This window comes from Argentina silus, assembly GCF_951799395.1.
Source record: "Argentina silus genome assembly, chromosome: 20".
Lineage (NCBI taxonomy): Eukaryota > Metazoa > Chordata > Actinopteri > Argentiniformes > Argentinidae > Argentina > Argentina silus.
Genome location: NC_139674.1, coordinates 11,461,675 through 11,487,785, shown reverse-complemented (window position 1 = coordinate 11,487,785; position 26,111 = coordinate 11,461,675). Strand labels below are relative to the sequence as shown.

The 26,111-nt window shown below is 45.4% G+C and overlaps 5 protein-coding genes across 9 annotated transcripts; 2 read left to right on the top strand and 3 right to left on the bottom strand.

Moving 5' to 3' along the window:
- The first annotated feature begins 326 nt into the window (after window positions 1–326).
- LOC310820582 (aldo-keto reductase family 1 member B1-like) lies at window positions 327–6,253 on the top strand. Its single transcript, XM_083692288.1, has 10 exons — window positions 327–477; window positions 1,185–1,352; window positions 1,809–1,925; window positions 2,234–2,311; window positions 2,461–2,583; window positions 3,099–3,205; window positions 4,159–4,240; window positions 4,484–4,567; window positions 4,746–4,828; window positions 4,999–6,253. The coding sequence occupies exons 1-10, from the start codon at window positions 412–414 to the stop codon at window positions 5,039–5,041; spliced, it is 951 nt and encodes a 316-aa protein (XP_083548414.1). The 5' UTR covers window positions 327–411; the 3' UTR covers window positions 5,042–6,253.
- Window positions 6,254–6,260: 7 nt separating this feature from the next.
- Window positions 6,261–13,119, bottom strand: LOC310820580 (aldo-keto reductase family 1 member B1-like). 3 transcript variants are annotated; one of them, XM_083692286.1, is made up of 11 exons: window positions 11,716–11,854; window positions 10,862–10,975; window positions 10,100–10,270; window positions 9,286–9,402; window positions 8,389–8,466; window positions 8,130–8,252; window positions 7,906–8,012; window positions 7,430–7,511; window positions 6,944–7,027; window positions 6,555–6,637; window positions 6,279–6,460 (listed from the first exon to the last, which is right to left on the bottom strand). In XM_083692286.1, the coding sequence occupies exons 2-11, from the start codon at window positions 10,925–10,927 to the stop codon at window positions 6,418–6,420; spliced, it is 954 nt and encodes a 317-aa protein (XP_083548412.1). In that variant the 5' UTR covers window positions 10,928–10,975; window positions 11,716–11,854; the 3' UTR covers window positions 6,279–6,417. The 3 variants fall into 3 exon arrangements, with proteins under 3 accessions (XP_083548411.1, XP_083548410.1, XP_083548412.1); XM_083692285.1 differs by lacking the exon at window positions 11,716–11,854 and adding an exon at window positions 13,096–13,119 and having other exon boundaries at window positions 6,261–6,460; window positions 7,906–8,252; XM_083692284.1 differs by having other exon boundaries at window positions 6,261–6,460; window positions 7,906–8,252; window positions 11,716–11,859.
- On the top strand, window positions 12,773–14,292 carry stmp1 (short transmembrane mitochondrial protein 1). The gene is made up of 3 exons (XM_083692292.1): window positions 12,773–12,886; window positions 13,314–13,367; window positions 13,586–14,292. The coding sequence occupies exons 1-3, from the start codon at window positions 12,872–12,874 to the stop codon at window positions 13,655–13,657; spliced, it is 141 nt and encodes a 46-aa protein (XP_083548418.1). The 5' UTR covers window positions 12,773–12,871; the 3' UTR covers window positions 13,658–14,292.
- Window positions 14,293–14,445: 153 nt separating this feature from the next.
- On the bottom strand, window positions 14,446–15,533 carry smkr1 (small lysine rich protein 1). 3 transcript variants are annotated; one of them, XM_083692289.1, is made up of 2 exons: window positions 15,477–15,533; window positions 14,446–15,311 (listed from the first exon to the last, which is right to left on the bottom strand). In XM_083692289.1, the coding sequence occupies exon 2, from the start codon at window positions 15,203–15,205 to the stop codon at window positions 14,891–14,893; it is 315 nt and encodes a 104-aa protein (XP_083548415.1). In that variant the 5' UTR covers window positions 15,206–15,311; window positions 15,477–15,533; the 3' UTR covers window positions 14,446–14,890. The 3 variants fall into 3 exon arrangements, with proteins under 3 accessions (XP_083548415.1, XP_083548417.1, XP_083548416.1); XM_083692291.1 differs by having other exon boundaries at window positions 14,446–15,151; window positions 15,477–15,514; XM_083692290.1 differs by lacking the exon at window positions 15,477–15,533 and having other exon boundaries at window positions 14,446–15,151; window positions 15,260–15,440.
- A 364-nt stretch (window positions 15,534–15,897) lies between these two features.
- dhx57 (DEAH (Asp-Glu-Ala-Asp/His) box polypeptide 57) lies at window positions 15,898–25,599 on the bottom strand. The gene is made up of 22 exons (XM_083692273.1): window positions 25,412–25,599; window positions 24,808–25,032; window positions 23,462–24,396; window positions 23,091–23,287; window positions 22,655–22,776; window positions 22,301–22,496; window positions 21,970–22,094; window positions 21,659–21,792; window positions 21,490–21,544; window positions 20,994–21,217; window positions 20,519–20,635; window positions 20,301–20,397; window positions 19,913–20,086; window positions 19,473–19,673; window positions 18,926–19,202; window positions 18,350–18,445; window positions 18,133–18,216; window positions 17,797–17,934; window positions 17,556–17,630; window positions 17,209–17,343; window positions 16,855–17,055; window positions 15,898–16,632 (listed from the first exon to the last, which is right to left on the bottom strand). The coding sequence occupies exons 1-22, from the start codon at window positions 25,516–25,518 to the stop codon at window positions 16,489–16,491; spliced, it is 4,059 nt and encodes a 1,352-aa protein (XP_083548399.1). The 5' UTR covers window positions 25,519–25,599; the 3' UTR covers window positions 15,898–16,488.
- Between the last annotated feature and the right edge of the window lie 512 nt (window positions 25,600–26,111).

Here is a 26,111-nt window from a genome sequence, read left to right as displayed (position 1 = left end):
CCTCTCTAAGCCCAGACATCATTTTTCAGTTATTGACATTTTTTAATTTCATGTTGGAATGCTATTTCGTTATTATAGGATTCATTCACATTTAGGAAGTCTTATTTAATTCTTATTATTTTTTAATTCATTGTACAGTATTCGGTTGTTTTGTTTTTTTAAAGATGTTTGTTACCATTTCAGCAGGTGCATACACTTTGACCAAAGGGGGGCGCTCTTGCCAAAGGAATCACCGAATTTGACCTAAATCCAATGCCAAGACATGAATAATCAATTCAGAGTGAATGTTGGCTGACAATTTGCTCCATTCGCAGTTGACTATCTGCAGCTGTGCCTTTGCTTTTGAGAGGCTGCAATTATTTGTTTTAGTTTTTACAACCGACCTAAACGTTTTTTCGTCTTTTGCAAACGATGGCGACATCAGTGAAGTTGAACACCGGGGCAGACATGCCTATTGTGGGTCTAGGGACGTGGAAGGTGCGTTCTAATTTTAGCAAATAGCCTAACAATAATCCACTGTACCATTAGCAGATCGGGCTAGCTGGCGTGCTAGCTCCAGAACTCAACGTTTCAGTGGTGAAGCCGACGAGCACGTCTTCTGCATGGGTATCGGGTAGGGCATGTCAATTTGCAAGCAATGAAATAAGTTGTTGATAGACTGAAATGATATAAAGCTGTTTCGTTTAGATGACATGCATGCATAAATCTCATCTCATGCTTTGCGTTATGAGACCAACTTTGTGATCTACACCACAGCCCAACTATTTGCAAGTCACATGTAAATGCAATGCAAGTAATATAGCCCACTGCATTTGTAATAGGCTAATAGCAAATAGCATACTCTCAAAACTCTTGTCATTACAGTGGTTTAATTTAGGGGTGAGGCTCTACTTAGCAATCACGTACCTGTTGCCACACTGACAGACTTTTTTACAGTCGTGTCTTGTGATGTGCATGATTCACAGCATTGCATAACTTTTCAGGAATTGGTCTGCATTTGTGCTTTTGGGACAGATTTTCATTGCACGTTCTGTTTTTTTAATCAACGAGGTAGCCAAGTATACCATTTCAAAGTAAAGTAGGTTATAATTGAGTTATGGACCCATACAGTATGTAAGCTAGGCTAATCAAATATGTATTCATTCTCTCTTTCTCTTCTCCCACCCTCACCCCCTGTCTATCAGTCCCCCCCAGGTAAGGTTACGGAGGCTGTGAAGGCGGCCATTGCTGCAGGCTACAGGCACATCGACGGGGCCTTCGTCTACCAGAACGAGACGGAGGTGGGAGAGGGTATCCATGCCATGATCAAGGACGGTGTGGTGAAGAGAGAGGACCTGTTTGTGGTCAGCAAGGTGAGACCATAGGACTGTAGGAGACCGTACGGTGCCTTATCATTTACCATGGACATTGCTGGGAAAAACTAAACACCCCTTCCTTTTCATCTCAGATAAACTTGACATATCTATCATTGTAGTTAGAAATTACCACTCAAACGGACCATGTGTGCCACGAGAAGAAAGACCTTGTGAATAGTCCGTTGTTTCTGTTTTATCTGTACAGTCAATGTAAACCAAAACCAATAGACAGAGAGAACGAGTTATAGAAGCTTTTTCAGGTCGTTGCACAGTTTTCTCAGAACATGTTGAGTCGTAGGATTAAATCACATCTGGGCTTGTGGGTTGTGGGTTTTTGGATGATTGTGGTGAGAGGAATGAGGTTGGGGCGTTAGTTGCGTAACAGGCATTTGTTTGAGCATGAAATACCACCAGATAGGGCTGTGTGTAAGATGTGTTTCCTCTTTTCTACAGCTGTGGAGCACCTTCCATGCAAAGTCCTTGGTGAAGGGAGCCTGTCAGAAGACTCTGGGTGACCTCAAGCTAGACTACCTGGACCTCTACCTAGTGCACTGGCCTATGGGTTTTCAGGTCAGATACATACCTCATTTAGCAACTCATTTGTGTCATGTTTTACATCCCAATGCTCTACCCTTCTCACGACCCCACATTGATTCGAAAAGCATTGGATTGGTGTGAGCGTCATCCATTTGGGAGAGTGAAGAAAGTGCACCCCCTAGGAAGGAGGATAGAGAAGGGATTGGATTGGATTGGATTTGCTTCAATATACTTTTCTTCCTTTTTTTTCTAGACCATTAATTTAGAAACTAAGGGGTTCCATTTATGGTGTTAGAGGCATGGGAGTGTCATGTGATTGTTTTACTACCGTTGTTACACAGGCTGGCACAGAGCTCTTCCCATCGGACAGCGAAGGGCAAGCCATCACCGATGGGTCCAGCTTCCTGGAGACATGGGAGGTGAGGTAGACCGGAAGGAGGGGGTGACATTATCTTAAATCCAGTTATTATATTGTGTGTATATATATTATTATTATTTTTTTGTTCTGTTCTCCTCCTGTCCTGTCCTGTCCTGTCCCCTCCTCCTCTGATGTGGGTTTGTATTCCAGGCAATGGAGGAGCTGGTGTGTGCTGGTCTGGTCAAAGCCATCGGCGTCTCCAACTTCAACAGAGAGCAGTTAGAAGCCGTCCTGAACAAGCCAGGTCTCAAGTACAAACCTGCCATCAACCAGGTGCAGACTGGTTTTGCTTACCTGTGTGTTCTAGCCTTTTATGTTAATCGACCCCACTTTTGTTGTGGTTCATTGAAAATCATTCCCTTCGACAGAAATAGTACTTCACTTAAGATCACAAGTCGCTCAAAGCAGCTCACAAATCTACAAATTATGAAACTCCAATTGTGTCTAATGATGTCTTTTGTTTGCTTTCTGGACACTAAGCAGCAAGCAAAAGCAGCTTTTCCTTGAGGAGTTTTGAATCCCCCTTTTAAAGGGCAGAGGCCCTCCTCATGTTGTCATTATCTCCCTCTCCTTGTCTTATTCACAGTGACAGGTCTGGCAGATACAGGCCAGCCAAGACCTAATAGTCAGCACCATTCACCCTGAGGCTAGACAGCAGTGCTCTACTGACTTTATCCCTGCTGTTTATCAGTCACAGCTATACCAGTGAACATCCTGTTATACTGGTGGCACTATGTTCTCACTCTCTACCTCTCTTTGTCTCATGAATTCTCTCCTACCCTTGGCAGGTGGAATGTCACCCTTATCTCAACCAGGAGAAGCTGATCAGCTACTGTCAATCTAAGGGCATCGCTGTGACAGCATACAGCCCCCTGGGCTCCCCAGACAGACCATGGTGAGTTCCTCTACTCAAACTATAGAGGGTCTGGCGAGTTACAAAACATCTAATTGCGATCACACATTCATGTACAGTAAGGTCAATGTGCCTCTGTTAGGCACTCTGTTGATAATGACTGGACACACTCAATATACTGTCCACGGCTCTCTCTGTGAAAAGGTTATAACTTTATTTATCTAGCGCATTTCATACACAGATGCAATACAATGAGCATTTTCGGAAGAATAAATAAAAACAACTTAAAACTTAAGAGGATAATACTGTATTACAGCCATGGAAGTTCAAACCGTCAAAAGCAAAGATCACTTCATTTGAACTTGTCGCTCAGAAATGTAAACAGGGAGAGAGACACTCACTGAACACTTTATTAGGAACACTATACTAATACTGGGTAGGGCCTCCCTTTGCTCTCAACAGCCTACATTTTTTGTGCCATTGATTGCACAAGATGTTGGAAACATTCCTTTGAAATTCTGGTCCATGATTGCATCACGCAATTCCTGCAGATTTTTCAGGTGCACTTTCAAGCTATGAATCTCCCGTTCTACCACATCCCAAAGGTAGTATATCTATTGGATTCAGATCCGGTGACTGGGAAGGCCACTGAAGAACACTGAACTCATTGTCATGTTCATGAAACCAGTTTGAGATGACTTTTGCTTTGTGACATGGTGCATTATCATGCTGGAAGTAGCCATTAGAAGATGGGTAAATTGTGGCCATGAAGGGATGCACATGGTCAGCAACAATACTCAAATAGGCTGTGGCATTCAAGTGATGATTGATTGGTATTAACAGGCCCAACATTTGCCAAGAAAACATTCCCCACACCATTACACCACCTCCACCATGAGAAGGTGTACAGGTGTTCATAATAAACTGCTCTTGAATGTAGAGTATTTCAGCTTTGCTGTAGATTCATTCTGTTAATGTGTACATCCTATTAACAGGGCCAAGCCAGAGGACCCCTCTTTGCTGGAGGATCCCAACATCAAGGCCATCGCTGAGAAGCACAAGAAGACCTCTGCTCAGGTACTCCATATGGGGCCCAGAAAGGCCTGTTTTAGTGGCATGGCTGAATATGTAAGATGTATTCAGTTGCTCTTGGAAGACAAATGGAACCCTGACGGACCAAAACGCATTTGTTTAAAGATAAAGAAGCACATTTTATGACGCTCCATTTGTCGTCCAACATCTCACATCCAGTCGGCTCCAGACCTCTGGTCAGAGTCACATCATGACACAGCCCTTTTCCTTCCCCTTTTTCCTCTCAAGGTTCTGATCCGCTTCCCCATCCAAAGGAACGTGATTGTGATTCCCAAGTCCATCACACCCCAGCGCATTCAGGAGAATTTCCAGGTACTCTCTTGTCACTCAAAGGCTTGAATCGAAGAGTTGTGGCTACTTGGCTTAGTTGCTTAGTTCAACAGACAACCACTGATAGGTAAAAGTGCAGCTTAGAATACTCTTCAGCATGAATTCTTTTTGTATCAACATTGGTGTGAATGTGTTTTTTTTTGTTGTTGTTTTTTTTAAGGTGTTTGACTTTGAGTTGAGCGAGGAGGATATGAAGACCATTCTAGGGTTCAACAGGCCCTGGAGAGTCTGTGCCATGGGAATGTGAGACACCACCTTGTTCTCTCTGTGCTTGTAGAAATTTGATTACATCTGGCTAATGGGATTGTACTATATTTAATTGATTTGACTGCAAGTTTATCTTGTGTTTTGTCTGAAGTTGGAATCATGTGAGTGACTCTCTGGTCCTTTCCCCCCCCCCCTTCTCATTTTAGGAGCTTGACGCACAAAGACTACCCTTTCAAGGCTGAGTTCTAAGGAAAACGTCCATTTCATGGGGTTGTATCGGGTGCTGTGGGCCTGTAAGTCGCTTTTATCCAAAGTGAGTGCATACATTTTTCAGTATAGATGGCCCCAGCAGGAATATGCACAAGTAGCGAACCCCAAGCGCTCTCTGGGTAATTTGAGGTTGTGGGTAATGTGGTATCTGTTGTACACTAGGCTGCATTATACTATATTTCACACAAGATAGGAAGTGTATGTATACAGTACATCCTTTTTTTTCTCTATTATTGTCAAATCACCTCTTCAAGTCCTCTTTTTTCTCGCCTTTTAATCATAGCTAACTACATTATCTTCAACAAAAATTAAGCCAATTTGATCACAGGGTCAATAAAATTACTTCAGTGTAGCATATGGCCTCTGTGTATGACAACTGGTCTATTATGTGATCCAGAGCCTAGGATTAGTTAATCAACAATAGTGTTACTGTGGCTTTTCACATGATCCATTTTTGGCTTTCAGTGGCTCCTCAGTTCAGTCCTACCCTACTGTCTTGTACTGCTTTCCTAACCAAGCCACTCATTTACTGGTGTTAAATGTTACATTGTACCAAGAGGGTCAATTAAGAACAAATTGTCATTTACAATGACGGCCTGGTATAAATTGAATAGGTTTTAGTGGTCAACCTGATCTTGACGTAAGTTACATGAAATACAACTGTCAGGCATATAGACGCATGGTATTACATTACTTTCTTTTGTTTGTTCATTTGATTCAACTGCCAAAAAGAGGAAAATGTTTTCTTTCACCATGATAACCAGCGTTGACTGTTATTAGGGAAGGGTCATCGTGTTATCAGTTAAATAGTTTTTTTTACTGAACACTCCTTTGTTTTTCAGCCCTGTCTTGTCATAGGGGTTGCCAGTAATGATACTGTTAATTATGATTGACTGGATTTATGAAGCGCTTATCTAGACACGCAGCGCTTTACATTGTATGGGGGATAACCCGCCTCGTCACTACCAGTGTGTAGCACCCACTAAAGAGTTGACCTGATTAAAGGAAGACATCACACTCCTTGCCTTAAGATACAGCACTCTCGACATAGTGCAAATACAGGCTTGTTGCATAATCATGTGAAATCTGCACTCTCAGTTCCTGTATGTGAAGTGTTTTTTTTACTGTATTAAAGCTTTCTTTTGCCAATTATGCATGTAATGACAGTTAGTCATTCATATTTCAACACAATGTCAGTTTTATTTGTTCTCAAAAACATGGTTAGATACAAAAATAATTCATGCTGTAGAGTGTTGTACCTTTTTTGCTCTATCAAGTGGTTAGACACTACAGGACATGTGTCTACAGGTACTGTACAGGAACATGTTGATCAGGTGTGTGTTGTCTCTGAAGGCTCAGTACTCTGCACTCAGTGGGTAGTCTTTATGGTTCTTGGCCCTGTGGTGAAGGAAGAGATAAGGAACAAGCAGGTGACGGGGTGATGCATTACTGCAGTCCTAAAAACACACACAGGCACTATATTCCCCCTCACCATTCCATTGCGAATCCTCTCCAGTTTCTGTTGAAGCTCAGGATGGTCTTCATGTCCTCATCACTCAGCTCAAAGTCACACACCTGGAAAAACAGGCAGCATGGGTTGGCTCTGGTACAATGACATGCTGTCAGCAACACAAGACTTGCACACATACACTCGCTATGTATTACCATATTGCTAACTGTATCTTAAACACATTATTGAATAAACTTTGCATCAATCACATTTTTTCTTTTTTACATATCCCTGACATGTATTTAACAGAGACAGTTTTGACTGGACTGATCCTGATTAACTGCTTTCTATTTGGTCACTTTGTGCTAATGCCATGTTTCTCAAAAGTGAAATCCCTTCACACTGTTCTTTGGATGATTGTTAAGACTTACCTGGAAATTCTCCTTGATCCGATGGGGCGTTGTTGACTTGGGGATGACGATCACATTCCTCTGGATTTGGAACCGAATCAGAACCTGATGGGAGAACACTGATCAGTCATATGACTTAACATCGAACCATCATGTGATTTATTTACTCTTTAACCGTGTCATTTCCAAACACACCCTGACATCGCGCTGGAGCATGTCTCCTTATCCTATGTCTACAGGGAATGTAGTTAATACACATTCAGAATAGCTTCCCTAACACCGCACGAATCCCTTTAAATGGATTTTGGCATGGAGTTACGCTGAATTTCAGGACAAAAAAAAGTCTGATTGTTATTCTGACTGTGTCTCTGTTGCATTCCTTTCCGCAGAATTAGAGGAGAGGTCACAGGGTTTACAGGGGAGGCTGGTGGAGGTAGAAATCGGAGGACGGACTCATTGAAATGAATGGAATGAGGAACAGTATCAAACACCCGTGTTCTACAGCACCTGTGCAGTCGTCTTCTTGTAACGATCAGCGATGGTTTTTATCTTTGGGTCCTCCAGCAGTGATGGTTCCCCAGCTTTTGCCCTTTTGGAAATTAAATCCATTTAATTCATTTGGTCTTTCCAAAAGTATACTACCTCTTTACATTAAAAAGCATTTTACTCCCCCAAACACTCCAGCATAGTATAAAATATGTTGGTCCCCCCCCCCCCTTCATATAGTCCCAAAATATCATAACCCAGAGGAAAATATCATTGCAGTACCTGAAAAAAATGTTTTGTGTAAAATGTCCCTTTAATATTAGATTGCAGTGTATCTTTCTCTCTAGTATTACTCTGGTGAGAGTGTGTCATTATCCAGTCATTATCAACAGAGTGCCTAACAGAGGCACATTGACCTTACTGTATATGAATGTGTGATCACAATTAGATGTTTTGTAACTTGCCAGACCCTCTATAGTTTGAGTAGAGGAACTCACCATGGTCTGTCTGGGGAGCCCAGGGGGCTGTATGCTGTCACAGCGATGCCCTTAGATTGACAGTAGCTGATGAGCTTCTCCTGGGTCAGATAGGGGTGGCACTCAATCTGGAGGTAGACAGAGACAGACACACACACTTTAAGGTGAGGCTTTCCTGTAAAAGGGAGATGACTCAGCAACTCTTTGATACAATCCACCCCCACTGTATTTAATGCAATTGTTACCTGGTTGGAGGCAGGTTTGTACTTGAGACCTGGCTTGTTCAGGAGGGCGTCTATTTGCTCTCTGTTGAAGTTGGAGACGCCGATGGCTTTGACCAGACCAGCATCCACCAGCTTCTCCATGGCCTTTTAAACATTGGCATTAGAGAAACACTTTCATTTCAATCCACTGTCAAAATCTTGTAATACGGTCTAGTATATCTAGTATTCCTGTGTTGAGGATTTTAGTTTTTAGAACCACAACACCCATCATTTGTATTACCTCCCAAGTGTCCAAAAAGTTACTGTCATCTGCAATGATTTGTCCGTCTTCACCAACAGGAAATAGATTGTCTCCCGGCTGCAATGTCAGACAAACTAGTTACAGTGGGACATTCCTTTTACTATAACCAAGAACACAATACAAGCTGACAGAACTGTGTTACTTACGATGTTACATCAGTTTAATACATAATATACACTCCCGGCCACTTTATTAGGTACACCTGTTCAACTGCTTGGTAACGCAAATATCTAATCAGCCAATCACATGGCAGCAACTCAATGCATTTAGGCATGTAGACATGGTCAAGACGACCTGCTGAAGTTCAAACCGAGCATCAAAATGGGGAAGAAAGGTGATTTAAGTGACTTTGAACGTGGCATGGTTGTTGGTGCCAGACGGGCTGGTCTGAGTATTTCAGAAACTGCTGATCTACTGGGATTTTCACGCACAACCATCTCTAGGGTTTACAGAGAATGGTCCGAAAAAGAGAAAATATCCAGTGAGCGGCAGTTCTCTGGGAGAAAATGCCTTGTTGATGCCAGAGGTCAGAGGAGAATGGCCAGACTGGTTCGAGATAATAGAAAGGCAACAGTAACTCAAATAACCACTCGTTACAACCAAGGTATGCAGAAGACCATCTCTGAAAGCACAACACGTCGAACCTTGAAGCAGATGGGCTACAAAAGGGGGTCCAACCCAGTACTAGCAAGGTGTGCCTAATAAAGTGGCCGGTGAGTGTGTGTGTCATAGTAAATGTTACATTGAGAACGTATGCTTCCCTGTGTTTCCATTTTAGATTAATAATTTATGTGGAACAATGGTAGTGATCATTCAAATCTGGTTAACGCACGTACGTGTCAATGCAAGCACACAGTGTTCACTCTGTGTCTGTACCTTAAAGCCCATAGGGAAGTGCATCAGGTAGAGGTCCAGGTAGTCTAGCTTGAGGTCACTCAGAGTCTTCTGACAGGCTCCTTTCACCAAGGACTTGTCATGGAAAGTGCACCACAACTGTTTGGGAGAAACAGTCATATTAAACCACTGGGAAATATAGTGAATATTGTTATTGACTCATTTGGGTACTGACATCATAACACATATGCACACACACAATCATCCATCTGCTGTTTATATTGCTTATACTGTTCATACTGTATATTTTTTAGTACTTCTATTTTATTTTAAAACTTATTGTATTGTTGCACTACTCTGTGGCACTGTCACTTTTGCATTTCACTGTATACTTGTACTATGTGACAAATAAAGAATCTTGAATCTTGGGTTTAAAGGACGTTACATTTTGAGACTTGACAGCAGTCGACCCATCCCAGTGAGTAGTATTTGCAGCTGTAGTGGAGGTGATTTGGTCTTGACTTGTCTAAGATCCCCAAACTAATGCCTCCAAGTAAGTAGGTTTCAGCTCAGCAGTCTTGAGGCGTGCAGACAACCCGATTAGTCACACAGCCATAACAGATGGAACAGCAACACTGGCATGCCATTGGCCTCAATCCTACGAATACACCGGTTGGATTACATGCTTTCTACATGGACCAGCGTGGACCTCTCGGTAACCTGGGCTGTAGGGTAAATCAATGGCAGAGACACAGAGAGTGGCTCTTCTAGGAGATCTGAGAGGGCGACCACAGTCTTGTGATCCTCGGCAGGTTTTGTTTTTTTCCTCCACAGGACGTGGTTGGTGACCACCCACCTTACTGACGACAAACAGATCCTCTCTCTTCACGACCCCTTGGTCGATCATGGCGTGAATGCCGGTCCCCACTTCATCCTCATTCTCGTACACGTACGCCCCGTCGATGTGTCTGTAGCCCGCAGCGATGGCCACCTTCACAGCTTCCGCTACTTGTCCTCCCGTGGGCGCCTGGAGTTTTAGAGGAATCATTGATTAGACCATATGTGCACTGTGGGGTTACGGCAGGTAACCGCTGAGTTAAGGAAAGTAAGGGTTAGAGGGTTCAGTAAGGTCCCTACGGGTCTTTAGTCATGGTGTACAATACAGCAGAATAGATTATTACAGTTATTACAGTAACTGTAAAAGTCAAATGGGACTTTGAGGGGGTAACTGATGCTGAGCATGTTAACATTATATCTAAGCCCTAATTCTACATTGTTTTGCTGAGAGCAGAGGCAGTGACATTTTCATGCAAGAGTTGTAGCTTTTTCGAAGTCCTAATAGGAAGAGGTGACAACGTCGTTCTTGACAACGTGAACATGGGAAAGAAGCAGCAGATTGATGGCCTTGTATGTATGCATCATACAGTCATCAACTTGCACATAGAGAGAAGTTCTCTCATTATGATGTTATATCAGATAAACAGTATGTAAGCACAACATCGCAATCAACAAATTAATGCTATGTTGGTTTAACATCATTTACATGACATTTTGATCATAGCAACAAGATGACTATCGCTAGCAGAAACACTCCTAACCAAAAAAGAAGCCTTCTTACCCTCCAGGTTCCCAAGCCCACGATTGGCATGCTTGCTCCAGTGTTGAGTGTAACTGAGGATGCCATGGCCAGAGATCTGCTTTATTCCTCAGTGGGGATCCGATTGACTTTCTCCTTGTGACAGAGAGAGAGTTGACAGCAACATTAGCTCATACTTATAGAGGGGTAGGGTTGTGTTTGATTAGTCAGGCCTGCCTCCCGCCCCTCAGCCCAATAGTGATGGGGCCAGAAACGGGGGAGTTGCGCAGTTAAATGAATCAGCACTGCCTGTGTTTCTGTCCTAGTCATTATGACATGGGAAACACTGCTTCATGATTGAAGCTTCCTTAAAATAGGATGTTACACAAACATTAATACAATACTGTCTGGCCATTCCATTCGAAGCACATTTGATTAATAAATTCCAATACGAGACCTTTTATTTTTTATATCATCTTACATCATTATTTTTTTGTATGTTATAGATATTTATTCGTCAATTATTGTTGTACAATTCAAGATCTTGTGAGATATGGTAGGCTATGAACAAGTGTCTGCGCTGTATGTTTTAGTCATAATCACAGACAGATATTATATCTATATTCCCACATGTCATATGTTAATTACCTCATTGGTCATACATAATACGCTATGAAAGTCCATACTCCGACGGCAAAATGCCAGCCTAGGTAAACATAACTGGATACACACATTTTTAGGGACAGCCAGCAAATAATTCTGAAGGATGGTTAGGCTGCTAACAGAAAGGCAGGAGTTAATTTGTGACCTGGAATATTTCTTGGGGCGATATATACCTTGGGGCGAAATACAAGTAAATGACTAAATATTGACTTCAATATGAGCTGAACCCTTACCTGTTTCGGCATCACGTATCCCAGGTGTGACAATATCCACGTAGGGTACTCAACATCATCGGCTCCACGAAATATCCAAAGGTTATCTTCATATCCATAGATCGGCTTTAGATCAATTTTATACTCGCCATTACCTGACGCCACGGTGGACTCCAACATGGCACTCCGTATTCTCACAGTGTGTCGATAAACACGAGGGTGATTGTTTACAAGCCAAAGACGCAGAAATGCATTTGCATGGCGGAGTGCCATGTTTCGAGTTTTCCATTCGAGTAATGACAGGTATTAAGTTAATCTGTACGGATATTAAGCAGCCCGTTGCATATTTCGTGGGGCCGGAGAAAATCCGTCTTCTACGAGAAAAAGTGAGGTCTGGGTCTGCCCGACTGCACCGAGCAGTTCGGCGTAACGCAGCACAAACTAATCCAGGTGAGGAAACACCTGCGCTGATTGCGCTCAACTTAATTAGTGTGCCCTTGCTTCGTTAGTCCGACCTGTTGGGGGCAGTCGACCAAAAGATACAGATCATCATAAAATGGTTATTGTACAGTGGAAACGTACATATTGTGATTTATTCAAATATCTGGAGTAAAACCTGATCAAAGTTCAACTTTGATGCGTGAGTCGAGAAGGTCCAATCCAGCTAAGTGCTGTGGCAAATGCCAGCTGAGGGCAAAGCCTATAGTTGTCTATGTTCAACCAGATGTAATGATGCTCTCTGGGTTTTTTTTTGAACTTTTTCCCTAAAAGGACCGGTGCCCATTGATGCAATGGAGCCATGTCAGCCAGATTTTCCTATGTTCTCCCTGTGCTTGTGAGAGCTCAACAATAACACAGGCAAGGGGAAAACACATGTCAGTAAAGGAAACAAATACCGCAAGTCCAGTTAAGACGCAACGGCTGACGTGGACATTCAAAAGAGCAGCAATAAAAGACAGAATCAGAACACATATTTTCATGATGATCTCTCAACATTAACAGCCCTAGAAATAGTTTGTATTGCCCTGGACAAAAGTTCCGCACCGTTTTATACGTGCGATCTGCGCATGCGGCAAAGTGACTGTTGATGGAATCGCTGCTGGCCGGCAGCAGCTTCATATGGAGGACAACTAGCTAGCAGGCTAACATTTAAACACTGTCTACCTTTGACACGACCATGCTTCAATTCCTGGTGAGTTCGTTGCGATCGTATTGACATTCTCTACTTTTACTTTTGACTCTCCATGTGTCGCGGGTTGTTTATGAGTAGTAAGCTAGCTAGCTAGCCGGCTAGTTAGCTAGCGTACTACTCGCTGTAAGCTAGGTCGTTTATTGATCCTCAGTATGAACAGGATACAATTGACAACACTTTGGGAACTTTGTACTGAGTTTGTAGCTCACATGAGGAAACCTTCCATAGAAGGTTTGATGATAATTAACTTAATCTTCAGTATCTGCATCTCCTGCCCTTCTCTGTTTGATTGCTAGCTGGGTTGTTGACTGCTGCTACATTACATAGCTACTCTTCTCTAAAAAAATAAAAATGGGCAATTCCCTAATAGGCAACTGTAGGTGATGTGTGATTTAATCAATAATAATGATGTTTTCTTGTCTTGCAGGCAGGCTTCACCTTGGGGAATGTTGTGGGGATGTACCTCGCCCAAAATTACGATGTAAGAGTAACTGGCATCCCTGTCACCTCTCCAAGGGTGTTAGCTGGCTACATCAATCACTTGCACTATTGTTTTGAGACACAAATATTATTAGATAATTGAGCAATTTCTGGTCGTTCTTATGTGTCATGTCTTTTTTAGCGGTTCCTTTTAAAGTTTCTGGTTTGATGTCATTGAAATGTTATTTTTCCTTTTAAACTCAAACTCATCTGTCCAAGGTCCCAAACATTTCCAAGAAAATAGAGGCTTTCAAGAAGGACGTGGAGGCAAAGAAGAAACCCCCAGAGTGAGAAGAGGGAACCTCCAGGGAACAGGCACGGCGATGGGAAATCTTGGGAGATATTGGAATACAAAGCCGCACACCCCAGAGGATATTTATTTTTATAGATGCCATTAAATATTTGCAAACAAAAAATTAAAAAATGTGTGTGTGTACATCGGCAAAGTCATATGTTGTATAAACATTCTCTAATCGGGGTTTTTACAGTGCCTGGACCGGTGTTCTTTCCTTCCTTATTTCTTTTTTAAGTTTGTATTTCTGAAGTTGTTGCTTTCTAAGTATATTGTGCAAAATTACCTTTTATTATATAACTGGTTTTAAGAAATGGTTATGCAGGTTCTTCAAACTCCAGAAACCTAGGCCTCTGTTGGCATAAAGGCAGGCCTGTCAATTATGGGGCACTGTTGTTAGTACATCTAAACTGCACTTGCATTTTATATACTACAGTTCTGTAATATTTGCCAGGACTGAGAATGTGTTAACTCCAATTGACTGGTGTTAAGATAATACAATTTAGAAGGCATGGGAATTTGTCTTAACAAGCTTATCATTGGTGAATGACACTGTTGTTATTTAATTCTGAGCTAAAAGCTGTTCCCTTTGACATTGAATTTCAGGCATTTCTGTGCCACATCAGTATCTATTAATAAAGTAGCTGAATTTGGATCATTGCATGTCTGTGTCATAAACTGAATACGTTCATAGTGCATCCTTCCTTTCTTCCTCAAATAAATCACTGATCCAATGTGATTGGATTGGTCAAAACAAGCTTTCCACTGCATTGCTTTCACCAATCAATGTCAGATAAGTGATTTCTTCATGGAAGGAGGGATTCTTTTTAAGGGTATTAAATCAGGCCTAGATCTGACCCCCTATCCATAAATAACTCCTAGACACTTGCGTAGATCTGTAATAATTGGACGAGTATGCGCTGGTGGAATGTTCCACTATACTTGAAAATGGCAATAGAGATCACTGTTGCTATATCATGGCATAAAGATAAGTCTGAGATAGATGCTAATTTTTTTTTCTCCTAAATATCCACAATTTGTGTAGATTCTATGTCTATGTCTATGTTGTAAAAGGTTCTATCTATTCAGTTCTACCTGTCTCAGCCAGAAACATGAGTCAACCACCAAGTGGCGGTAAAGTTCTGTCAACTTGAGTGTAGCCCTACAGTACAGTATGAACATGTTTGAATTGGATTTGGCAGTCAGAGAGAATTATGCCGTCTATGGTAGAGTTATTTCTTGTTTTTTTGTTTCTTGCCCTTCTTCCCTCTCTTCTTCTTCTTATTCTCTTCAGGCCATCCGAAGCCCCTGAACTCCAGACAATCAACTGCATTGTGGGATATGTAGTAAACATTCTCCATGGCTGCTGGGCTGAGGATGTCCACTTCTGTCTTGGTTGATTTGGCACTTGTTGATCTTTTTTTGGAAGACCTTCTTTCCCCCTTTTTGGCAGGCCTGGCACTGTGGGACCTTGATTTTCTTGATTCTGTGGGCTGTGGATAAATTATATGTTTACTTGGCACACAAACAGCAGTATCTCCACACATTAATTCATCCAATCACTAACTGCGTTGTTTGCATTAATAAATAATGTACTGTACCATTTTGTGAACATTCCTCTCCTATGTGATTAGTTAGATCATCGTTTATTCTCTGTAAAAATACACGTCACAAAAGAAGCACATTGGATGTTGTGGCTGCTAAATCCCACAAACTGCCATATGATTTAACATCATCACAATAAATGTCTTAAATAGATCCTTAAGTCAAATAAAATCACAGACAGACAATGTTCTGAATGTATTATAATTACCTTACCATCTCCCTGCCCTTGCATAAGTCTGACTGGGGGACGACGAGGGGGACATCTCATTTGTTTGCATCCTGTTGTCGTAGAAACCAACAGGGCTTGTTCTCATTTCCTGAGCAGGCACTCTGCCACAAGGTTGTCTTACTCTCTGCCTTCTCTTCTCTGTGCACGTCTTCACAGCCGCTACTAGTCATTTGTTGCATCCTCAAAAAAGTCTGAAGAATCACAGGACGGTTTAGTTACAGTCACACAAATGAAGATCAAATGGACCAGACCCAGTTGTGTTTTGGTCTTTTTATTTTCAGTCGGTGTAATATTTATCAGACAAAAGTTTGTCACTTATGTTGATAAGACATTATCTTTATAAATTCTTTGGCAACTCCTTACCAAATCAACTACATTTCAGTGAGCCCTTTCAATTGTGATGGCATGATTTACACAATGTATTAATAATATCCTATTTTCATACATTCTATATAAATGTACAGAAACAAACAAAATAACATGCAGGGAGCTCTTGGAGCTCTGTAACCTCTCAGAGTTAATCATGCATTATCTATTATCTAAATGCACACAAAACCATAAGAAAAGTGCAATCATTTTCCAATCCAATCCAATATGGACTCAAATGCTATTTTTCAGTTGTGTGCAAATACACACAACTCATAATAAAAATGCAACTTGAGCTTCCCAGAAATACAGGAAATGTGGCAAGGTATATACAAATAACCAAAATAAAATTTGGCATTTCAGATACATTTAAACAATCCATTCTGTGCCAAAGGTATTGCACATAGTATGACGGAGGAAATGACATTCGTGTTGCTTGCTCAGCAGCACTTTAAGACTTTATCATACACGTTTGTTGAATGAGGTGTTTTGCTACAGTACATGGAATGGTTTGGGGGTTATTTTAACTGGGTGGAGTATAGCCAATCATAACAGGAGGAACTGTGTGGTAATGAGCCTATCAGGGGTAGTTTTACTGGTTGTTGAAGGAGGAGTCTATCAGGGGTAGTTTTACTGGGTGGAAATGAGCTTGACAATCATGTGGATGATGCGAGAGCCTCGGGGGCAGCTGTACAGGTCCATGCTGGGGTTCCTGATCTTGTCCTCCAGAAGCTGGTCCATTTCCCAGCGCAGCTCCTTCACCAGCTCTGCCACCTACACACACACACACACACACACACACACACACACACACACACACACACACACACACACACACACACACACACACACACACACACACACACACACACACACACACACACACACACACACACACACACTGTTCTTATACATTGTACTTTTATGTTCAATCTTCATCACGCTCCACCAAGCTAACAAACTGTTCCACCAGTGATTATAACGTCATAATCTGACCTGGTGTGAGGCGGCAGCGAATCGGATCCAACCGTCATCCAGGGAGATGACGAAGTCTCCCTTCTGTAGCTCCACGTTGACCTGCCCCCCTCCGAACAGCACCAGGGCATAGACAGAGACCATGCTGCAGTCCCTGATGAACACCCTGCTGGTCTTCACCTTCTCGTGGTACACCAGGTAGGGGCTGTCATAGTGACGCACCTGAGGGGACATACATGGCCCATGGACACACACACACACACACACACACACAGTCAAGTCCAGCTGTTGTTGCAGGACCACTGCTAGGGTTGGATTTACAACAATAAACGGTAAAAAGGAAAGGAATAAAGCAAACAGGAATGGTAGCCTTACCGTGTAGTTGACCGAGGAAGGGTGCACATGGACAGCGCCGTCGTTCTTGGTCATGAAGCGCAGCTCGTCAGCTTTGGGCTGCATCTTTACCGCTCCTTTACTGGTCTGCTTGTACTTCCCCTGAGGAGACCTCACCTGGTGGGCACAGGTAAACACAGCCACTTAGCATCGGTAAACTCAGGTACTTAGGCATAGATAAACACCCACTTAGCATAGGTAAAGACAGGTACTTAGCATAGGTAAACACAGGTACATTGCATCGGTAAACAGCCACGAGCAACCTACTGTAGATATGGACAGTACACACTGAGCCTACAGTTCATTACTGTGAATGTGTAAATGCTCACCTGGACAACATTGGGATAGAGGGCAGCGCAGAGCATAGCAGACATCAGCCGGATGTTGTCAGAGTTGAGGTTGGCCTGAGGGGGACAGGAAGGATGAGATGTGGTCATTAACTCACTGTACCTCAGGATTGAGATTTCTATACAGTACCCAGATTTATTATGATACAGACAACACAGCATCTATGTGGTAATGTTTCTAGGTGAGACTCCCTGTGTGTGTGTGTGTGTGTGTGTGTGTTACCTCGCGGCCTGTAGCCTCCAGGATGCCGTCAGTCCCCCTCTCTCCCATCCTCTCTATGACTCTGGCCTTCAGCCCTTCCTTCACGAAGCCAATGTCAGACAGCAGCTCCGCAAACTGTCTCTTCAGAGAGGCTATCTCCTGCACCACACAAAACACACACACAGTTCAGACTCAACGCGGCTCGGAATGTTCTGAGGCCTGAGTACACTCACAGTCCACCTCGACATCTGTTAGATGGAAAACCTTCTTCATTTCACCACTGCTCTAGTGTGAGAGAGAGAGAAAGAGAATGCTATAGACCACTCTCCTACAGGACCAAGATGGCGGTGGCTGTACCTGTAAGCCCCTGGAAGACAGGAAGTTCTCTCTGCAGTACTGGTAACCAGCCTGGTTCCCATTCTTGGTGGCTCCACACCACCCCTAAGCATGAGCGACAAACGACATCATCATGAATCAAGCATTTCTCCGTTCATTGACCATAGAGAAGTGCTAGAGACTACAAGCATCTCTGGCTAGGCTCTGTAGCAAGGCCATGGTTGTGTAGTGTAGCTACCTTGTATGCCTGCAGCAGGGCGAGGTGGTCACTGTTGGCCAGAGCGTAACTCAGCTTCTTCTCATTAGCCTCCTCCCTCTTGTCCCACGGTGACACCTGGACACAGGAAGAAGAGACAGCAGGAGGAGAGGGAGGGGGAGAAAGGAGAGAGGGGAGAGGGAGAGAGACTTGCGTGTCAAAATGTATTGCGGCGGAAATCATGTCTTTCTGGTCGTTCTTATTTCTGTCATGTCTTTTTAGTGGTCTCTTTAAAATTCCTTGTTTGATATCGTCTCAACTAATACATAATAAAACACAGGGAGAAGAGACAGAAATGAAGTAGGGGAGGACATCACTATCACAGGATGAGTGAGCCATTCATCTCAATGATACATAATCATCAATGACAGGACTCAATTAAACATATCGAGAACAATGTTGCTGATGAACTTTCAATCAGTCACAACATCTTCTTAAAAAGCACGCTTGCTTCATTCTGTCCAGTCCATGTTCCTATCCTATCCTGTCTTCAGCAGCCCTGAGACGGCCTTTAGTCTCCACTCGTAAACACACAGCCATTTAACAACAGAGCCTTACGAAGGGTGACTTGAAGGCCAGGCTGGCAGCGATGGTGAGGGCAGGGTCCAGGCAGCGGAAGATGGCGCCGAACAGCATGAGTTTGCCGATGCGGACGTCGACGGGCAGGCAGGCCAGATGGTAGCCCAGGGGAGTGAGCTTCTCGTCGGTCGTCAGAGCGCCCAGGTCCTGCAGGCGCTGTTTGGCCGCTTCCAGGCTGCCCATCTCAGGGGGCTCGATGAGCCGCGTGAACACAGACTCTAAAGTACGCTCTGCAAAGAGGTCCAGGATCTTTATCCTGGAGGGAGAGATGGATGAATGAATATTTTTGTTTGTTAACTTGAATATTTTTTTTAATATGTTTTTAGGGCATTTCTGCTTTATTGGGATAGAGACAGTAGAGATTTGACAGGACGGATGGGAGAAAGAGGAGGGATGACATGCAGGACATGGTCGATGGCCGGAATCGAACCAGGGACCCCGAGACGACATGGCACGCGCCCCAGTGTGCTACGCCACCGAGCGCCCCCCTCTAGCCAGGTTCTCTCCTGGTTCTAAGCCTGCTTACCTGAGGCAGAGCTGCTCCAGGGGAACTCTCTGGATCTCAGGCAGCTGCTGCTCCATCAGCTGGTGTTGGAAGCAGTGGCTGGTGAAGAGGTGGAAGCAGACCCCCGAGGCCACGCGGCCCGCCCGGCCCCTCCGCTGCAGAGCGTTGGCACGGGACACCCACGAGTCCTCCAGACTCTCCATGCTCTTAGAGGCATCGTACCTGAGGAGATCATCCATAGATAGAATTATATAAATTTTACATACACATGCACACAAATTATGTATGTATGTATGAATGAATGTATGTATGTATACACACACACATATTCTTATTGCATTTCTGTTATATGACAAAAATGACATTATGTGAATCCAACGTGTATACTGCTTAATGACATCTTTCTCTGTGTCCCCCTTTCTGCTTGATGTCATGCAGAGGACTAAGGTTCCCATGGTTACCTCTTCTCCTTCATCTTGCCAGAGTCGACCACGTAGACCACGTCGTCGATGGTGACAGACGTCTCTGCGATGTTGGTGGAGATGATGATCTTGGTGACGCCCTCTGGTGGCCGGTTGAACACGGCCTGCTGCTCCTCGTTAGACAGGGAGGAGTGGAGGGGGTACACCACACACCTGGGGAAGGGACAAGACGTAACAATATTACACTACAACACACACTTTCATGTCTGGACCAATCACACACAACCCAGCCACAGTTGTATGGAGCACAGCAATAACAAAACATACCTGTGACCAACACAAGCACCCATACTGTACTATTCCATCCACAGTACCCTGAATAGAACCCCCTCCACACACACACCGGTCCAGAGGATGGTTTCCCTACCTGGCTCTGTTCCTGTTGTTGAACATCCTGTTGGACTGCAGCTGTTCGTACAGCATCTTGATCTCAGCCAGACCCGGCATGAACACCAGAACCGCGCCTGGACAGACACACTCGAAACTTACTGTACTGTTCATAAAACAATAGAGCGGCAAAAGGCAACTAATTGCTAAGTGATGCTTCCCTGCGTGTCTGTCAGCCTGTAAGTGGTGCTGTCTGACCTGGAGGGTAGCTGTGGTCTCCGTCCACGATCCACTCCAGAACACTCTCCACCAGGTCCATGTTGATCTTATCCAGATCCATGGCAGACATGGTCTTCAGCACAGACTTCTTTACGTCTTTATTTAAACATAAAATGAAAAACTTCAACCTTCTCAGAACAAACAAACAAACAGAGAGAACACAGTGTGTTTGGATCAGGGGTGTAGGGACCAGACCACTGAGTCTGGTGTAGACTGTAGACCACTGGACCAGACCTGGGTTCAAATAGCATTTGTTGTTATTCGAATCATTCAGCTGCCCTTGATTGAACGTGCCTGGGGCAATGCAACCAATGTAATAGACCAAAAGTGTAAGCCCCACCCATCTGATATCAGACAATCTTTTTCCGACACCAAGGAAACTGAGGCTATTTGGATTTGACCTCCAGTCTGGTGTGTGTGGGTGTGTGGACTGGACCGGAGGCTGAGACCTTACCTTTGTACCTAATGGTGAGCTCCGGCAGGCCCAGCTGCTGGTCAGGGATGGAGTCTTTGACGAAGTCCTTCTTCTGGAAGGACATGTAGTTCCACATGTCGTCTCCCAGCTGGTCCACCACCGGGTCTTTAGCCCCGCCTCGGCCCCCCCGGCCGCCCCCCGACGACGAGTTCTGTTTCCCTCCGCCTGAACGCATGTAGGGGCTGCCGTCCTCGATCACATACCTGAGAGAGGAAGAAGACTTACAGGTCACAGAAACCGACCGTGGCCAGAATCAACCACCTTGGGCCTCTTAGCCCGAGACACTTGTGTAGATCCGAGAGGGTTGGATAGGTATAAGCAAGATGGTAGTTACTCCACCTTACCAGCTGTTTGGGCATATTATTACCCATCCAATCCTTTCAGATCTGGTAAAGTGCGCATGGAGAAAGCTCTAGGGATTATTTCCGGACGATGGTTAATAGTAAAAAGTACAGTGGAATTGGGTGATACTTACCGGGTTTTGGCAATGGCATCTTCAAGGAAAAACTGGTCAACCGGGAAAGTGCGTCCTGGAAAACATGAAAGGATATGAAGGAACTCTCAGAATGGTCAAACTGTTGTTTTTGTCTGAATGGTGTGTGCGTCATTGATGTGTACTGTAGTGTAGTGTGTCAGTTGCTGACCTGGTATATTTATGGTGTTACAGTTGTTGAAGTACTTGGAGAAGAGTTCAGCGTTGAGGGTGGCACTCATCAGGATGATCTTCAGATCTGGTCTCTGAACCATCAGGTCCTTCAGAACCAACAGGAGGAAGTCACTGGGAGGGAGGGAGAGAGAGAGGAGGGGGGAGGAGAGAGAGAGAGTGAGGTGAACAGCCTGAGGAGACCACTGACATTATGAGGATAAACAATAAACATAGTGAGTCAGTTTGTTTGTTTGTGTGTGTGTGTGTGTGTGTGTGTGTGTGTGTGTGTGTGTGTGTGTGTGTACTCACCTCTCCTCTGTGCGCTCATGCACCTCATCCACTATAACGTGAGAGACTCCCTTGAGGTCTGCCTCCCCCTCCAGCCTACGCAGCAGCACTCCTGTAGTACAGTACAGCAGTCTGGTGGCAGCAGACTGAAGGGGGGGGAGGAGGAGGGTAGAGGGAGGAGGGTAGAGGGGAGAGAGTAAGGTGGGTTCAACAACAGCTTGGTAAGGCATGTCAGATGTTCAGATCAGAGACAGCCTAAAAATAATAATTCAAAAGGGATTCTGACATCGCTATGGTTCTGTGTGTGACCTATGAGAACACACTGAATGCTGGGACATGGAGTTCCACTGACCCTGACGGTCTCCAGGCGGATCTGGTAGCCCACTGAGTTGCCGAGGCGCTCCGCCCGCTCCTGGGCCACCCTCTCGGCCACCGAGATGGCGGAGATGCGGCGGGGCTGGGTGCAGATGATGTTGGCCACGCGGTTCGCGGGCCCGTCCAGCGTCTCGTCCAGAATGAACTGGGGGATCTGAGTGGTCTTACCACACCTGGGACAGGACAGCAACAACAACAACAACAACAACACAGACATTCAACATCACATCAACAACAAGTTGAACCACAGTCTGACCCAATGAGTCACGGGTATAGCCTCCAACACAGACCCTATACATGTAACCACAGGGGCCTGTCCTGAGTGACTCACCCTGTCATGCCGCTGACCACCAGCACCTGGCAGTGGTCCAGCAGGTCCAGGATGTGGTCCCGCTCCTTCCAGGCGGGCAGCTTCTGTCTCTGCTGCAGCATGGAGCTGAACCTCCTCGACGACTGTCGCAGGAGAGGAACACCGTGTCCAGGATTAGGATTAACCAGGGGCCAGTACAGTCATCACAGAGCATCACAGTGTACCAGGAATAGTGGCTGTGATGACACATTATGTACACATTTACTTGTTTACAAGAAAGATATGTTTTCAGGAGGACACTGAGGGTAAAAAGGTATACACTGATGTCCTGTAGGACAGGGTTGACATGGGGTTCACATCTTGTTACCACCAATAGAATAGATGGAGCTTCATGAGACAAAACCTTACATTTCTCTCCATTCCTTACTAGGAAGAGCCTAATGTGAGGCACTCTTACCTGTTTTCTCCTGAATTCCCGACACAGTTTGGCGTTCTCCTGCTGTTGGCCTTCTGTCCTCGTTTCGTGCCTCTTCACCATCTTCTTCCTCAGGTTGACGTAACTCTCAGTCTCCACAGGGACAACCTTCTCATCCTCATCATCCTCCTCATCCTCATCTTTCTCATCTAAGGCGTCTGTGTTCACAGCGTCTTTCACTGCAAGGGCACACGCGTACACACATACACACGCAGCTCAGTTTTGTGTTCATGTGACAAAAATAACCTGTATACAATTACACAGCACCTATACTTATGATAAATGGCCACATAATCAGAAACGGTCACCATCAACCATCTAGTCTTGTGTTGTGTGTTTCAACCCTCTCTCACCCTCTATCCGCCTGCTGTTGCCAGTGGTATTACTAGTTGAGGTAGTTCTGTTGTTGGCAGTTTGGTGACTGTTACTGTTTGTGATACTCTTGCTGTCCTGTGTCACCGGCACGTTGCTCCTCCCACTCCTGCCCTTGGTCATGGCGGGGGCTGCCGGGACCGGGGGCGGTGCCACCAACACAGGGGGTGGGGAGCTGTATTTATGATGGTCGACCGACAGCAGCTCCATCATGGCCGACTCGTCCTCGCAGCACGTGATCAGGGTGTAGACCACGGGTTCCCCACTCCGTGCTGCAGCCAGGGCCTCGGCGAAGAGCCTCTCGGTCACGCTCAGCCTGGCTGCCGCCCCCACGCTCTCATCGTTAGTACTGAAGGCCACTACGGGGGCTTGGAAGGGGTAGCGGTTCCCTTTGGGGAAGCGGACCTCCAGCTCGTACTCTGGAGGGGAGAAGCTGCTGAACCCAGGCTGGCTGGCTGCCACCACCTCTGGGGGGCCTCCCCCCATTTTGGTGGGCATCTGGTGCTTGTACTTGCACTTGTCCCCAAACTTGCAGCCGGCGCCTTTCAGGTAGAAGCGGCAAACGTCCCGGATGTGAACAATACCGCCGTTGGCGCCGTGTGCGGATCCGTTATGGCGTCCGCCAGCCTTCACGGCGTTCTCAGCCAGGAAGCTGAGGTCCAGGGAGACGCTCCAGACGCTGTTGGCGATACGCTCGGTGAAGCGGTCGCCGTAGATGGCGGTGAGAGCCAGGGCTTCTTCCTGTCTCTGGGTGAGGCACTCATCCATGGGCGCCCCCTGGAGGCCGTCAGGGGACACGGCTTTGGGGCCGTAGCGTTCTGTGAAGACCTGGAGGAGGAGCTGCTCCATGGTGGCCCCCACCTCCCCACCACCGGCGTCCAGGGCCTGCCTGCTGCGCTCACGGTCAAACCCATACCTAGAGAGGTAGAGAGAAAGAGGAGAGAGAGGGAGAGAAATAGAAAGAGAGAGAGAAAAAAAAACAGGTTGTTAGGAGACAACAAAGCAAGACAAGGCACATATGAAAGACAAGCCCATTTCAAACACTTCAGGCATCATCAAAAGGGGAATAGCTTCATGAAAGAAAACGGGACGCACTCCAGAATAGGTTGAACTCATATTCCTTTTGATTTAATCCTAAAATAACAGAAAGCGAGCCAGTGATCATTAAAAGGGGAACGACAGCAACATATCCCCTCTCTCCTATAAATATAACTGACATTAATTCATTATAACACAGACCTAAGGGGGCTACAGAGAGTGTAGAGTAGAGTCCCTGAGTCAGAGGGATGCTGGACTGGTACTGGTACTGTGCTGACTGGTACTGTACCTGCAGAGTTTCCCGATGGCAAACAGAGAGATGATGCGCTCAGGCGTGTGCCTGTCCTCCTCCTCGTCAGAGAATTGCTCATACACCGGGCTGTCAGCGCTCTCCACTGGCTCATCATGGGTGTTCCAGAACTGGCCTTCCTCACGGAAGTCCAGCTCATCATACTCCTCCTCCTCTCCCCCTTCCTCCTCCTCCTCCTCCTCTTCATAGTCTGACTCTGAGTCACTAAGAGAGGACAAGTAGACAGGACACAGGGGGGGGGGGGGGGGGGGGGGTTAGTTGCAGTGATGCTGTTGGATCATTCAGGCCAGATATTTAAAAGACAGCAGAGGGACGATTCCCAACGCTACTCGCCACATACTTCTAATAAAAAATTCAACCATCACTTTCAACAAGTAATCTTACCCCTTCCTTTAGACACCCAAGTCCTCAGCTATTTGACACCCAGGCACTCTCCCTGTGTTCTACGATCACTCATAGGGAGAGATGCCATCTCACTCAACTGACTCCAGTGAGAAAGCTACCAGCCATTGACTGATAGGTCCTGTCTCCAGGCTTTGATCTAGTGTAGGGAGAAAGGGTCTGGTGTTGCGAGACTACTCACTCATAGGTCGCGTCTTGGTCCTGGGCCTGCAGCTCTCTCAGTAGCTCTTTGACCTGCTCCTGGTTCTCCGAGGTCATGTGGATCTTCTGCATGGGCATGTTGCCCATTGGCACGTCCGGCCTGAGACGAGGTCTGTCGTCATCCGGCCTCGGCCTGGGTCTGTCCCCGATCAGGGACTTAGGTATACCCCTGCCACTACCCCTGCCCCTGGAGTCCCTCCCACTTCCACCCCTACTTCCTCCTCTACCCCTGCTACTCCCCCGACCACCCCCTGCTCCGCGACCACCTCCACGACCACCTCCACCCCTTCCTCTGCCTGAGGGGGGCCTGCGGAGGGAGAGAGAGAGAGAAAATGTCATTACTTATGTCTCATCTGAATTCAAAAGAACATAGAAAACATGATCACAAATTTTATTTTACCTGCTAGGGCGGCTGGGTCCACAATCAATGCTGAAATCATCTCCTTCGTCCCAGCCTTCGCAAGCTGCCTTCCTGCTCCCTCCACCTCCACCACCACCTCCACCACCTCCTCCTCTTTTTCCTCCTCTTCCTCTTCCTCCTCCACGGGGCTTGTTGAATCGCCCTCCACCACGGTTGGGCCCCCCCTTTCTTCCACTCATTTCTTCTCTACTGTCTACAATCAGAAGACAGTAGAATTACACACTTGAGGAAAACAACTAAAGTGGAGATAAGAGATTGG